Here is a 13273-nt window from a genome sequence, read left to right on the forward strand (position 1 = left end):
TCTTGAATAGGCAGATTACCATCACAACACAAGGCACTCATTTCCAGGTCTATACACGTTATGTGTTGCTGGCGTCTCCATGGTGTCTCTGAGGCTAATTTAGTTACGAGTGCACCAAAGGTTTACTGGAGCCTATCCTAGTGAGACAAAACTCTTGTGCTCTGAGGACGGGAACCCCTATTTTGAGGCAGAAATTCTTGGTGTCCAGATGCGAACTTTGGCCCGTCCGTCAGTGTTTTGTAGCCGTGTGTTGTCATAAACTCAAGCTTGTAGTATCGGTGGAAGACGTCCCAATCGAAGCACACGAGTCACGACCATAGTCAGACTGTGTAGCTCCACACTGCAGACATTCGGCAGTCAAGCCAGTAGGCTATGCGTACTGGTTAGACACAGGTTTAGTTGGCAAAATTAATTTGTCATTGCGGAACATTAGCCCTCCGTCATTTGGACCCCCGTTGCAATTATTTCATTTCCAATGAAAGATTCTTTCTTTCATGATTGCACACTTTCTTTCCTCTGTGTCGCGAGAGTGCCACACTACCAAGGCGCTTCAGTTTCGCACGGACAGAGCATCGACACGGAATGCCACTAAAAAGCAAATTTACAATGTTAGGCACGGACGGTGTGAGGATTGTGCGTCACGTGGTGGTTTGCCTTTTTCAACCCCTGGGTCTATGCAAGACATTGCTGTTGAGCTGCTCGACAGTAGACCACATCATAAATCGGAAAGGAAATTGGGACGCTCTGGTCAAACGCAACTGTTGTGTTCCTGTTCACAATTGTACAAAAACATAAATCGAAACTACTCTAAATTTTCTTCTGTCTTTATTTCTTTTCATTGCGCATAGTAATCTCTCTGAGTACTTAAATGTACTGTTGGTGTTTTTTGCATTATAATTTAAACGTTATCTGTGGTGAGCGAAAATGTAATCCTATTTTTATAGTTAAACATTCTTGAATTAACAGAAGTTCTGTAAGTCTGTTGTCAACTTGGAGTTTCCATTTCCGTGTACAGGTTAACAGACGAACTGCAGACGTTGCTGAATATCTTAACTATATTCAGTTTAATTGATGTATACAAATCCGAATAAAGAAGCTTTTACCAATCCGTCATAATTTGAGTGAGTGTGGTTTGCGTTCGGCAATTTTTTTGTATTGTCCAGTTTTGTATACGGCTGGTGTGTGGTTTATCTAACATTAAATGTGATCCAAATTCGTTCAGGGCATTGCTAGAAATATGATGGGTCAGGAACCTTGTTGCATAGAAGTAAAAAATTTCGTGGTTCAATGGAAAGCTAAGAGAGTATAAAAATTTTTTTGAGGTTGCAAACAGAATCGGGAGACTTGTTACTGGTTCGAAAGCTTTCTTGAGGCCTAGATGTAGATTCGGGTACCGCCAGTGACCGTTGAGGGCGGTGAGCTGAAGCGCGATGCCGGTTTAATCTGAGCTGACACGCCTTTGGATTCTGCAGTTGGAAATGAGAAGTAATTTAGAATCGATATAAGGCGGTTTACGGCTCCGTCCATTTCATGTAGACGTACATGTAACTAGAGGAAGAAAATTCTGTCCTCTATGACAGAGGGCACAATGTTGACTCTTAATAAATTTCGGCAAAACTTCAATATATTAACATTCTAGATTTTTAACAATGATGCTGGTGATCGTATGTGACGCCTGTCTTCTTTGCGTCATACTCACGGGGTTGTTGGCTGCCGTAAGCACCGCCTATCAGAGTTCCCAGGCCCCGGTGTCCACCCCCCGCCGTAGCGAAAGGCGACACGGCAGAGGCTGCCGGCGGCCGTCCCGTCCATCCCCGCGCAGCCACCGGCTTGTCCTCCAGTTTTTCCTGCAGTTCACGAGTCAGTTTGATCTCGCGAGGAGTAGGGGTGTATTTGGTCTGCGATACGATGTCCAGCAGCACCTGTGATACCTTTTGATTAACCGATAAAACCTTGAATTGCTGCAGGCTGATTACTGCACGCTTTACTTTAGGTCTTTAAAATTTGGGAATAATTTACTTTTTATAAAAGGCACTTCAGATTTGTTCAGTTTGCATAAAGTTTCAAAATATGTTCCTGCTGTCATCTTGGCGAGATTCTCTTGGCCGAAGGGAATGAAGTGGACTGATAATACCACTCCTTGGAGGTTTTGATTTTCAGATAGTCTGTAAACATTTTTCTTTCCCTAATAATTCGTCTCAATTAATTGCGGGCAAGACGGAAATGAGGGAATTTGTTTGCTTATAATGTTAGTAATTTGGGAATTTGAATCACGTTGGAAATTTGTGATAGATCGTAGAATGCGTCTTTGCGTTTGTCCTTTTGATATCTTTGTTTGTTTTGTTTGTTTTTAATGGATATGTGTACATGTGAGTAGGTCCAAACAATTCCGCCATACCTTACTACTCTCGGAAAAGAAGACGTTCTGCCCCTTAAACATCGCTCCGAGAACAGAAGTGGCAAATTCACTTGTTCTGTTTGCGCTGAAATAAGAGGTGATAAAATGTCAAGTGTAAGAAGCCAAAATACGTATTGCTCCCCAACAAGTATTCGTCGAGAATATGAGCCTCGAGCTGGCCCAAGAGAGGGCGCAATTTGCTAGCAGCGGAGGCTCCTTTGGTCGGATGCCGCGGAATTGAAGTTTGCAGGTTCAACAACGACTATAAAATGCACGCGTTATGGTCGCATTGCTACCAACAAAATGAACGCTTTTGACCAACACGGCTCTTTTCAAGCGATGAGGGGGGTGTTTCTGCTCGAGGCGGACACTTAAACTTTATAAAAAAAATCTTACAAGATTCATGTTAAAGCCCGCCATGTCGTAGCTCAAAATTATTGGTCATCCATACTATACGCTCACATCTGCTTCTAAATTTTGACTGAGAAGTAAGGGTGGTGACTGTTTTATACCAGTTTATGAGCAAAGTAACACCAGCAAAAAGGTTATCCCTGTGAAATAAGCCAAGCCGAAAGATTTATGCCAAATCTCGTACAACCGCTTAAGTTTTTTTTTTCACTTCGGACTAAATATCAAGGTGCTAAACTTGCGGTCAGACAATTCATATGTCAATCGATAAATATTTGCCAAACCTGTCACGAAATCAAAATCTCAGGTTCCCCTATGTCCTTTTCCCTCAGATATTTGTTCCAAAAGGTAGTCCCAATGTTTCCTGCCAAAAGTGTATCCCGAGGGAACCTTGTTTTACAGTTCTGATAACAAAATACTGGACACAGTAAGTTGCAGGGCACCATTTTTACTCTTCTGGGGAATGTCTCAAGCCCCCTAAGTACCACACATCTGCCAGAATACCCCGGCGTACCTGGATACAGGTGAATCGTCTGCTTCGGTGTCACTGTACTCTTGGCTGTAGCGTCGTAAGTTGTCTCCGACATCGTGTGTTTCCTTGATGAAGTTCTCAACAAGTGTGTTTTCATCCTGGTTGAAGCAGAGTAGAAAAAAAGAAAAGAAAAAGCAGGAAAAGGGATCAGGGAAAGAAGAAATACGGGAACTTCATGTTGAAATCATCTTTACAAAGATTTGAATCAAAAGAAAACTCATTTTTGGCATTTTTTGTTTGAATAAGTTGTTCTTCTGAAGTTGCCAGGCACGTTTGTGAAAAATCGCAAATTTCCCCTCCCATTCTAAGTTAATTAAATCCAGGGATCACGCCACAAGTGTGTGCTTAAATCGTCTGGGTATTGTCTATTTTTACCTATGAAATTGTTTCTCTTCTGGGATCTTGGATCTAGGATTAACATCCCCCTGTATAATTTTTGGGATTGAAGTTTATGTTTCACAAATCGATGTGACAGACAGCAGTAATGAAGAGAAATGAAGTATTCGACGCTCAAGAAGTTTGTCCAATGCTATAAAGCTGAAATGGGGCAAAATAGATTTTCTCTAAATCCATATTTCTTCGTCCGCAACATTATCCTGACACCCAAATAAATGTCTTGATGAGCCCCACCGTTTTAAAGTATCTCCAGGGGAGACTTCCACCCTCCCCATACGCACCTGAAACTTGAAGATCAAGATACGTCCAGTGTCAATTATTTGGGTATTAAAACAAGAAGGACTCATAGATCAGATGGACCTACCTGAAGAGCCCGCTGGAATTCATTGGACCGTGGCAGTAACTCTCCGTAGTGTTCGGCCACCGTGTCGTTAACTGCTTTCAGGCAAGTCTGCATATCTTCAGAATTATGACAAGTGTGACTTAATGGTAAAAATAGTCAACGTTTTATGCACTGTCTTTGATTGTCAGTCGGTTCGTCGGGTATGGCCTGGTTAGGGGAATCAGTCGACGGATAATGTTGGACCACACATTGAAGAGATCTACTGTCAAACTTGAATCTGAGTCCTTGCTAGAGGATTAGGCAATTCAAATAATTTTTCAGGTTCTGGACGAGGAATCTCCTCATTCATTCTCTGTCTTTGAAGTTTATCGTACAGATCTTGGCTCAAAGAGGAATATTCACACGACTAAGTCTTAAAATCGCCTACCTTTCAAGCTTTGCTCGAATTGGGATAGATCTTGCTTGAATTTTGACTGCACCTGAGAATACACATCAAATGCAATGACTTACCGATTGGTTCTTAGAATTTAGCATGATGAATTGACCAGGATCGCAAAGAACTTGACTACTATCAACTTGCATAAATGTTTCGTGCACTAACCGAGAAGTAACTGAGAAAAGAAATCATCTCTTTGGTGAGTAGGGGGGAAAATTAGCATTCTAAAAATCACTTATATGAAGCTTGATATTGTCTGAGTCATATCAACTATTCAGGGCCCAATTTTGGATTTAATTTGAGTATGATCCTATACTGCAAAAGGTTAAACCCCGTGGCCTTGATGGCAGGCAACTGATCAACCACAATCGTTAAACCTGCACCCTTTGAACTAATGCAAAGTAACGTCCTATTTTCTATACAATTTTCCGGGAGCACCCAAATGAACCATTCTTAATAGTTTTGTTAGGCATTTTCCTGTTAGGGGTGCACCCTGGTAAATAGGCACAGGAGCCGTCCGCCGAGCTCATTAATAAATTTATACGCAAAGTAAAGCGAGATACATCTACAGTCACAGGGATGCAAATATTCATGATCCCCACTCACCAGACAGCAAACCAAACCCTCAAGTCGCACTTTGGCCTTGTCCTAAATTTGAAACATGCTCATCATTTTGTTTACACAATGCCAGCAGCATAGGTTGGTACAGGTGAGGTAATTTAAACCTATCAGTACAACAAAGTAGTAAACAAACAAAGCAAAGACAAAGCAAAACAAATACAAAAACAAAAGCAACACCAACATTCTTTGATAAATTTCGTGAGGATTTTCCTCTTAGGGGTGCACCCTGGTAAATAGGCACAGGACCCGTCTGCCGAGCTCATTAATAAAATTTATACGCAAAATATTCTATATCAAAGGGTCCTGAGAGCCGTGGAAATGGGGAACTGAAGAAATATGAGACTGGACCTCTGGCCCGGACTCAGGGCTTCCAGTTCTGAGCAATCTGGATACAGTGGGGTCCGAAAGTGGTACTATTTAGCCGTTTCGCAGAGGGATGCATTTTCAAAATGGCTATACTTTTCCTGGCAGTGAAATTTCCTTCATTTTAGGGGTGGTCTGCTTTAGGTGAGAATTTCTCAAAAATTTATCGGTCTACCTACCAAAAATTGAAAGGAAAATGAAAGAGGACATGTCGAACATCATTTTTCTGTGCAGCCTGAAAACTTGTGAGAGTTGTGAGCATTTTTTAGATATTTGTGAAGTATGGAGATTTATCACTGCTGTCTATGGGAATTTGTTTGCTGCGGTGCACCAATAGACGTTACAGTGTCACATAAAAAGGCACTGCCAAGGTTCCAAGGAATACAATCGGTATAATTATATTAAATGCACTGTGAGCAGCAGCGTAGCAAGACTTCTCACTGCCAGAGGGGGGTTAACATGGGGGAACTGGATGTTACAGTGGGGGGAGCAAGTTCCAAAATTTTCTTAATACTATTTCCTATCTGTTCCTTTTTCAGGAGGCCAACAGAAGTACGGGAGGCATTCCCCCTCCCTTAAGCCCGCCCCCTCCTTGGCTAGGCTATGCAACTGACTGTGAAGCACTGGTGGGGAAGTATCAGATTTATTGCAATTCCTCCACTGAAGAGGTGTCAGCATCTCAGTTTATAAAAAAAAAGCTCTGTCGAGGGGGGTCAGAACTGTTCAGTCAGTTATACTTGAAATCCCCACTCTCTTGCGATACTGAACGAACGTATGTAGACAGTGCTTTCCTAACCCATTGCAAAATAGAACGTTTATCCTTTGTAGATTTGTTGATTTGGTAATACCTGTTCTTAAATTATTCAGTGTTTTTCATAATCTAATTTCACCGCCCCGATTTTGCTTTGTTTGCCGTCCCGATTTTCATATTATCACCGTCACTTTTTTGAAAATGTGCATCCTGTTCTACTCTGCCACCCCTGGGCTTTGTTGCTGATTAGGATTAGACGGAATATCCTCGTAAAATTAAAAGACGATTGTTTTGGGCGTTTTGCAGTTGCATGCACGTTTATAGTTGACATGGACTTACTGCTTCTCCCAACGCCGTCTGTTTGCGGACAGGTTTACCGATGAACGCCATTGTCTTCAGTTGTATTTTATATCGATGTCTGCAGCAGCAATTTCCAATTCACAAAAGCTCACTGGTAGACAAGGAAAATCAAGCAGAGCTTCACCTGACTTCGGGAGACTGGTTGCCTCATCTCACGCTTAGAATTCTGCCCACGGAAACGGCATTACGGCAACGGGAACAAACGCTCGCGTCGATAACGTAACAATGCACCACAACAGAGGAGAATGACGTCACAGATACGCTTCATCGAGCGCGCGTTGACGCGGGCGGGATTAAGCCATTACTCTGAACACGTGGGTACTTTTTCTTGAGGGGGGGCATCCTTCCATTCTACGCACGCTTTCAACAAAGACGGGTGAGGAACTTGCAAAGGAAGTTTTAATTTGGGATTTGTAGTTTCAGTTTAATTGCCTACTGAAAAAGGAAGCTTTCACCCTCAATTATATGAAAGGAAATGCGTTCCACCTGATAATAATTACTACATGAGGCTTACCACTTTTATTTCAAATTCCGATAAGGTCAATCTATAGAAATTATACGACTTAATACAGGCACTTTTCCACTCAGCAATTACCAAGTTACAAGATCAACGAAATAACAATATTAAATACAGTTTGAAGACTTATTTTCATTTAAAAATAATTTCTTATAGTTTTATCATATAATATTGTATAGCTTACTATTTTCGTTTGAAAATGGCGAACTCAATGAGTTTTTATTGTTTTAAATTTAATATCTGTGTTCGTTACCATTGCTAACCAACCTAAATTTGATCATAAATCTGCTGGTTTTTAAACATTCCTTATGTAAATTTCCATTTACCTTATATCACGTGAACACCATTGTGATTTTCATCAAGAAAGAACAACCTTAATCAGACACATGCACCAATAACAGAAAAACAAATCTAACCAAAACCTTGACCGTAGTAATTGCGCCACAGAAATGACAAACAACGAATAAGCGAGTAAAGCGAGATACATCTACAATCACAGGGATGCAAATATTCATGATCCCCACTCACCAGACAGTAAACCAAACCCTCAAGTCGCACTTTGGCCTTGTCCTAAATTTGAAACATGCTCATCATTTTGTTTACACAATGCCAGCAGCATAGGTTGGTACAGGTGAGGTAATTTAAACCTATCACTACAACAAAGTAGTAAACAAACAAAGCAAAGACAAAGCAAAACAAATACAAAAACAAAAGCAACACCAACATTCTTTGATAAATTTCGTGAGGAGAAAACATTTGAACTAATGCAAAGTAACGTCCTATTTCCTTATCAATTTCCCGGAAGCACCCAAATGAACCATTCTTAATAGTTTTGTTAGCCATTTTCCTGTTAGGGGTGCACCCTGGTAAATAGGCACAGGAGCCGTCCGCCGAGCTCATTAATAAATTTATACGCAAAATATTCTTTATTAGAGGGTCCTGAGAGCCATGGAACTGAGGAATTGAAGAAATATGGCACTGAACCTCTGGCCCGGACTCAGGGCTTCCAGTTCTGAGCAATTTGGATGCAGTGGGGTCCGAAAGTGGTACTATTTAGCCGTTTCGCAGAGGGATGCATTTTCAAAATGGCTATACTTTTCCTGGCAGTGAAATTTCCTTCATTTTAGGGGTGGTCTGCTTTAGGTGAGAATTTCTCAAAAATTTATCGGTCTTCCTACCAAAAATTGAAAGGAAAATGAAAGAGGACATGTCGAACATCATTTTTCTGTGCAGCCTGAAAACTTGTGAGAGTTGTGAGTATGTTTTAAATATTTGTGAAGTATGGAGATTTATCCCTGCTGTCTATGGGAATTTATTTGCTGCGGTGCACCCTTAGACGTTACAGTGTCACATAAAATGCACTTACTATACATTTGTATAGTGCGTCCTCTATCGCTGAAGGTTTGTGCTCCTCCTGGATACAAGTTGCCCAGGAAACGAAAAGCCAGCACAATAAATGACGATTTTTTTTCTCAGAAATAAAAAATCCCTATCGAGATAGACTAGGCTGTCAAAACTTCAGTCGGCACACGACCGACTGCGCAGCCTGTGTGCTCAGTCGTCTTTCGTCAAAATATAGAAGTCGTGATGGGCTTGTCACCATGAATCTACGCCATCGTGGAGACTGGACAAGCGATCAGAGATGTGTCGATCTGTCCCCCATCAACGCCCCAGACAAAAGCTAGAAGATGACTTTGTGAGATTACTTTCTCTTAATTAAAACAAACTTACAACCGGCAGCAGAAACTGTCGGGTGGGAACGACCATCGTTTGGCCACAATACGAATGCAGCCAATTGAAGAAAATTCATGTAAGGAGGTTCCAAGGAATATAATCGGTATAATTATATTAAACGCACTGTGAGCGCAGCGTAGCAAGGGTTCTCACTGCCAGAGGGGGGTTAACATGGGGGAAATGGATGTTACAGTGGGGGGAAGCAAGTTCCAAAATTTTCTTAATACTATTTCCTATCTGTTCCTTTTTCAGGAGGCCAACAGAAGTACAGGAGGCATTCCCCCTCCCTTAAGCCCGCCCCCTCCTTGGCTAGGCTATGCAACTGACTGTGAAGCACTGGTGGGGAAGTATCAGACTTATTGCAATTCCTCCACTGAAGAGGTGTCAACATCTCAGTTTATAAAAAAAGCTCTGTCGAGGGGGTCAGAACTGTTCAGTCAGTTATACTTGAAATCCCCACTCTCTTGCGATACTGAACGAACGTATGTAGACAGTGCTTTCCTAACCCATTGCAAAATAGAACGTTTATCCCTTGTAGATTTGTTGATTTGGTAATACCTGTTCTTAAATTATTCAGTGTTTTTCATAATCTAATTTCACCGCCCCGATTTTGCTTTGTTTGCCGTCCCGATTTTCATATTATCACCGTCACTTTTTTGAAAATGTGCATCCTGTTCTACTCTGCCACCCCTGGGCTTTGTTGCTGATTAGGATTAGACGGAATATCCTCGTAAAATTAAAAGACGATTGTTTTGGGCGTTTTGCAGTTGCATGCACGTTTACAGTTGACATGGACTTACTGCTTCTCCCAATGCCGTCTGTTTGCGGACAGGTTTACCGATGAACGCCATTGTCTTCAGTTGTATTTTATGTCGATGTCTGCAGCAGCAATTTCCAATTCACAAAGGTTCACTGGTAGACAAGGAAAATCAAGCAGAGCTTCACCTGACTTCGGGAGACTGGTTGCCTCATCTCAAGCTTAGAATTCTGCCCACGGAAACGGCGTTACGGCAACGGGAACAAACGCTCGCGTCGATAACGTAACAATGCACCACAACAGAGGAGAATGACGTCACAGATACGCGTTATGGAGCGTGCGTTGACGTGGGCGGGATTAGGCCATTATTCTGAACACGTGGGTACTTTTTCTTGAGGGGGGGCATCCTTCCATTCTACGCACGCTTTCAACAAAGACGGGTGAGGAACTTACAAAGGAAGTTTTAATTTGGAATTTGTAGTTTCAGTTTAATTGCCTACTGAAAAAGGAAGCTTTCACCCTCAATTATATGAAACGAAATGCGTTCCACCTGATAATAATTACTACATGAGGCTTACCACTTTTATTTCAAATTCCGATAAGGTCAATCTATAGAAATTATACGACTTAATACAGGCACTTTTCCACTCAGCAATTACCAAGTTACAAGATCAACGAAATAACAATATTAAATACAGTTTGAAGACTTATTTTCATTTAAAAATAATTTCTTATAGTTTTATCATATAATATTGTATAGCTTACTATTTTCGTTTGAAAATGGCGAACTCAATGAGTTTTTATTGTTTTAAATTTAATATCTGTGTTCGTTACCATTGCTAACCAACCTAAATTTGATCATAAATCTGCTGGTTTTTAAACATTCCTAATGTAAATTTCCATTTACCTTATATTACGTGAACACCATTGTGATTTTCATCAAGAAAGAGCAACCTTAATCAGACACATGCACCAATAACAGAAAAACAATCTAATCAAAACCTTGATCGTAGTAATTGCGCCACAGAAATGACAAACAACAAATAAGCGAGTAAAGCGAGATACATCTACAATCACAGGGATGCAAATATTCATGATCCCCACTCACCAGACAGCAAACCAAACCCTCAAGTCGCACTTTGGCCTTGTCCTAAATTTGAAACATGCTCATCATTTTGTTTACACAATGCCAGCAGCATAGGTTGGTACAGGTGAGGTAATTTAAACCTATCACTACAACAAAGTAATAAACAAACAAAGCAAAGACAAAGCAAAACTAATACAAAAAACAAAAGCAACACCAACATTCTTTTACAGCCATGAAGGACAGGCAATTTGTTTCTCAAGCAAATAATCTAAAGGCAGATATTCTGCTTATAACTCTAGCGACCCATGCCACTCTTACAATTATACACGACCCACCTTGACTGTAACTCTCCCATTTAAAATACTTGCATATACTGGTGTGAAGTTATACCAATTATTACTTAAATGTGTATTATGTAATGACAATCAGCAGCCTACTGGCAGAGATTCCTGACAGTTACACGATGATAAAGTGATTCACAAACAAGCAGGGTATAATGCCTGACTAGGTTTGGGAGCAAAACATAGGAAAAGACTGACTGGGGTGGGATCGAACCTCTGACCTCGAGAAGACAACACAATGTGTCGAAAACAACCGTGTTGCTAGGCCCCACGTTTGCCTCTTCTCAGTTATTGATCTTGGGGGCGCTAATTAAGTCACAAGAACAAGGCTAAGGCACCTTTGCAGGTGGAGCACAGCTGTGTAGCAACCCATAGGTCCCAGGTTCAACCCCTACTCCTGTCACTTCACTGTACTTGCAGATTATTCCAATCAAGAAATAATAGCCAGTAGATACTTGATGACAACTAGTAGTGTTATCTGCAGTTTATACACAGGATTCTTGGATTTCATCATTACTGACATGAACTAAAATGATATGTATGATGAAATAAATTACCCTTTGCTGGAACTGTCAAATTCATTGTTGCAATGCCCTCAAATAATACAACTGCCAGTGACATAAAATCTTACAGTCTCATTCAAAATATTGCGGGTAGCTTTTGGTATTACTTAAATAGTTTTCAAGAACTAGAGTTTATCTCCAAACTGTGTATTTGAGACACTAATTCTCTACAGTAAACTTAATCAAATGGTGTACTCAACCTTGCGTGTCTCGTTTTCATTGCCGTCGCATTTCATTTAGACACCCAAGCAAGAATGACACGTGTAATTTCGAGGAGAGTCTCGGTTTTGAGCACGTCCCACTTTCTTTCTGCAGCTCCCGTTATTTTATGCTTCTGAAGCAGGTACGACTTGGAAAAAAGACTTGGCTACAAAACTTGAAAACTGCTAAGGAGACTTATAACAACTCTGAAGGGAGAAACATTACAGATGCATGCGTATGAAGATGATTCCAGAGCTCCACGGAGGTCTACCCGGGCAAACCGTTCGTATAGTGGTTTTGGCTCCAAGGAATTTAACTCACCGCGGTGCTGCGGTCAAAACCCCTTCAAGACCATCACAAGACCTCCAGTCTGAAATCAAAGTGACAAACTATGCACAAAGAGCTGGAACGACAACGTTCCCTTGTCACTGCTCACCCTGTTTACATGCCGGTGGTCTTAATTGTGTCTGGTCTTGACCGCAACACCCCAAGGCAGACCTGCCAGATGCTACTGTGGGTTATCCTACTACAACGCTGGGGCTTACTGCTTGAAGGATAGCTATTACCTTGTCATTTCTTCTTCTAAAACCGTAATACTGCTGGGTAGTGGGTACAACTCACAGTGTTTTTCCCATTATACTTCTGTCTCGTCCTTCTCCTGGTTCCTTAATTTTTAGCACAGGTGGGCACCTTTTTTTAAAAAAAAACTTGATGATTCCTATAACATCATAATTAAGCTGTGACTATGCAAGCAGCTGTGGACACTGGCTTCTATTGATTTGTGCATTATTCCATGTCACAGCCGGAATGTGCAGGTGTAGCCGTTAGAATGGACTGGCTTCAATGCATCATGCCAGAGTGAATGTAGTTTCTAAGTATTGAGCAATACTGTTATTAAACTGTGCACAGCCCGAACTTGTTACTCTAGAAATTTCTTTCTTCATTGGAGGTTCTCTACCGAGATAGTGGTGACAAAAACATGTCTTTTTAAAAAATGTTTCCCTTGAGTTGAGAGCTTGAAACGAGTTGGGTCAGAAACAAAAACCACAGAATTAAAGAGGGAACGGGTGTGCTCATCTCGCAGTGACCGTGAATCGGTTTAACATCTTGCAAACAGGAGAGCAGCTGCACTCAAGAGGATGGACAGCAAGCCAGAGACTGTGGGAAAAGAAGCGGGAAGACATCAGATAATAAGGTCAGGAACACTTCAAGTCTGAGAAACATCTGACTACTAGTACGCAAATGGTGATTCACATTCTTGCAATGGTAAGAAATTTCACGAGGTGACAGATGAAATATTCCATTCCACGAGGCAAATTGCAACATTCAGGCAAATGTGAAATATTCATTGTTTTATGCAACACCTGCATTAAATCCTCTTGTTGAGAACAAACGGTCCTCACATATTTACATCTGCCATTTTGCGAAACAGATATGCATGCGAAGTGTAGCCCAGTGGTAGTGC

The 13273-nt window shown here is 41.2% G+C and overlaps 2 protein-coding genes across 3 annotated transcripts in view; both read right to left on the reverse strand.

The window, feature by feature from the left end:
• Positions 1-808: 808 nt before the first annotated feature.
• On the reverse strand, positions 809-9813 carry LOC110976012 (uncharacterized). Of its 2 annotated transcripts, none has more exons than XM_022228921.2 (7): positions 9660-9813; positions 4505-4556; positions 4099-4193; positions 3321-3436; positions 2399-2483; positions 1700-1931; positions 809-1466 (listed from the first exon to the last, which is right to left on the reverse strand). In XM_022228921.2, the coding sequence occupies exons 1-7, from the start codon at positions 9708-9710 to the stop codon at positions 1375-1377; spliced, it is 723 nt and encodes a 240-aa protein (XP_022084613.1). In that variant the 5' UTR covers positions 9711-9813; the 3' UTR covers positions 809-1374. The 2 variants fall into 2 exon arrangements, with proteins under 2 accessions (XP_022084613.1, XP_022084612.1); XM_022228920.2 differs by lacking the exon at positions 9660-9813 and adding an exon at positions 6588-6795.
• Positions 9814-10170: 357 nt separating this feature from the next.
• LOC110976017 (C-type mannose receptor 2-like) overlaps positions 10171-13273 on the reverse strand; it is a 54572-nt gene continuing 51469 nt past the window's right edge. Inside the window, exon 45 of the mRNA XM_022228935.2 lies at positions 10171-12966. Coding sequence (XP_022084627.2) covers positions 12908-12966 — 59 coding nt within the window. The 3' untranslated portion in view covers positions 10171-12907. The remainder of the gene's footprint in view (positions 12967-13273) is intronic.

The sequence above is a fragment of the Acanthaster planci genome, linkage group LG08, assembly GCF_054643075.1.
Source record: "Acanthaster planci isolate LZ-2023a linkage group LG08, COTS_SCS, whole genome shotgun sequence".
Lineage (NCBI taxonomy): Eukaryota > Metazoa > Echinodermata > Asteroidea > Valvatida > Acanthasteridae > Acanthaster > Acanthaster planci.

Excerpts from the sequence above, each read along its gene's own strand:
- LOC110976012 (XM_022228921.2), bottom strand. The coding sequence starts at position 9,710 with ATGGCGTTCATCGGTAAACCTGTCCGCAAACAGACGGCATTGGGAGAA. Across the intron at positions 4,557-9,659 it reads AGACGGCATTGGGAGAAGCA|GTGCAGTCAAAATTCAAGCA; the intron begins GTAAGTCCATGT and ends GTGTATTCTCAG. Across the intron at positions 4,194-4,504 it reads ATTCGAGCAAAGCTTGAAAG|ATATGCAGACTTGCCTGAAA; the intron begins GTAGGCGATTTT and ends ATAATTCTGAAG.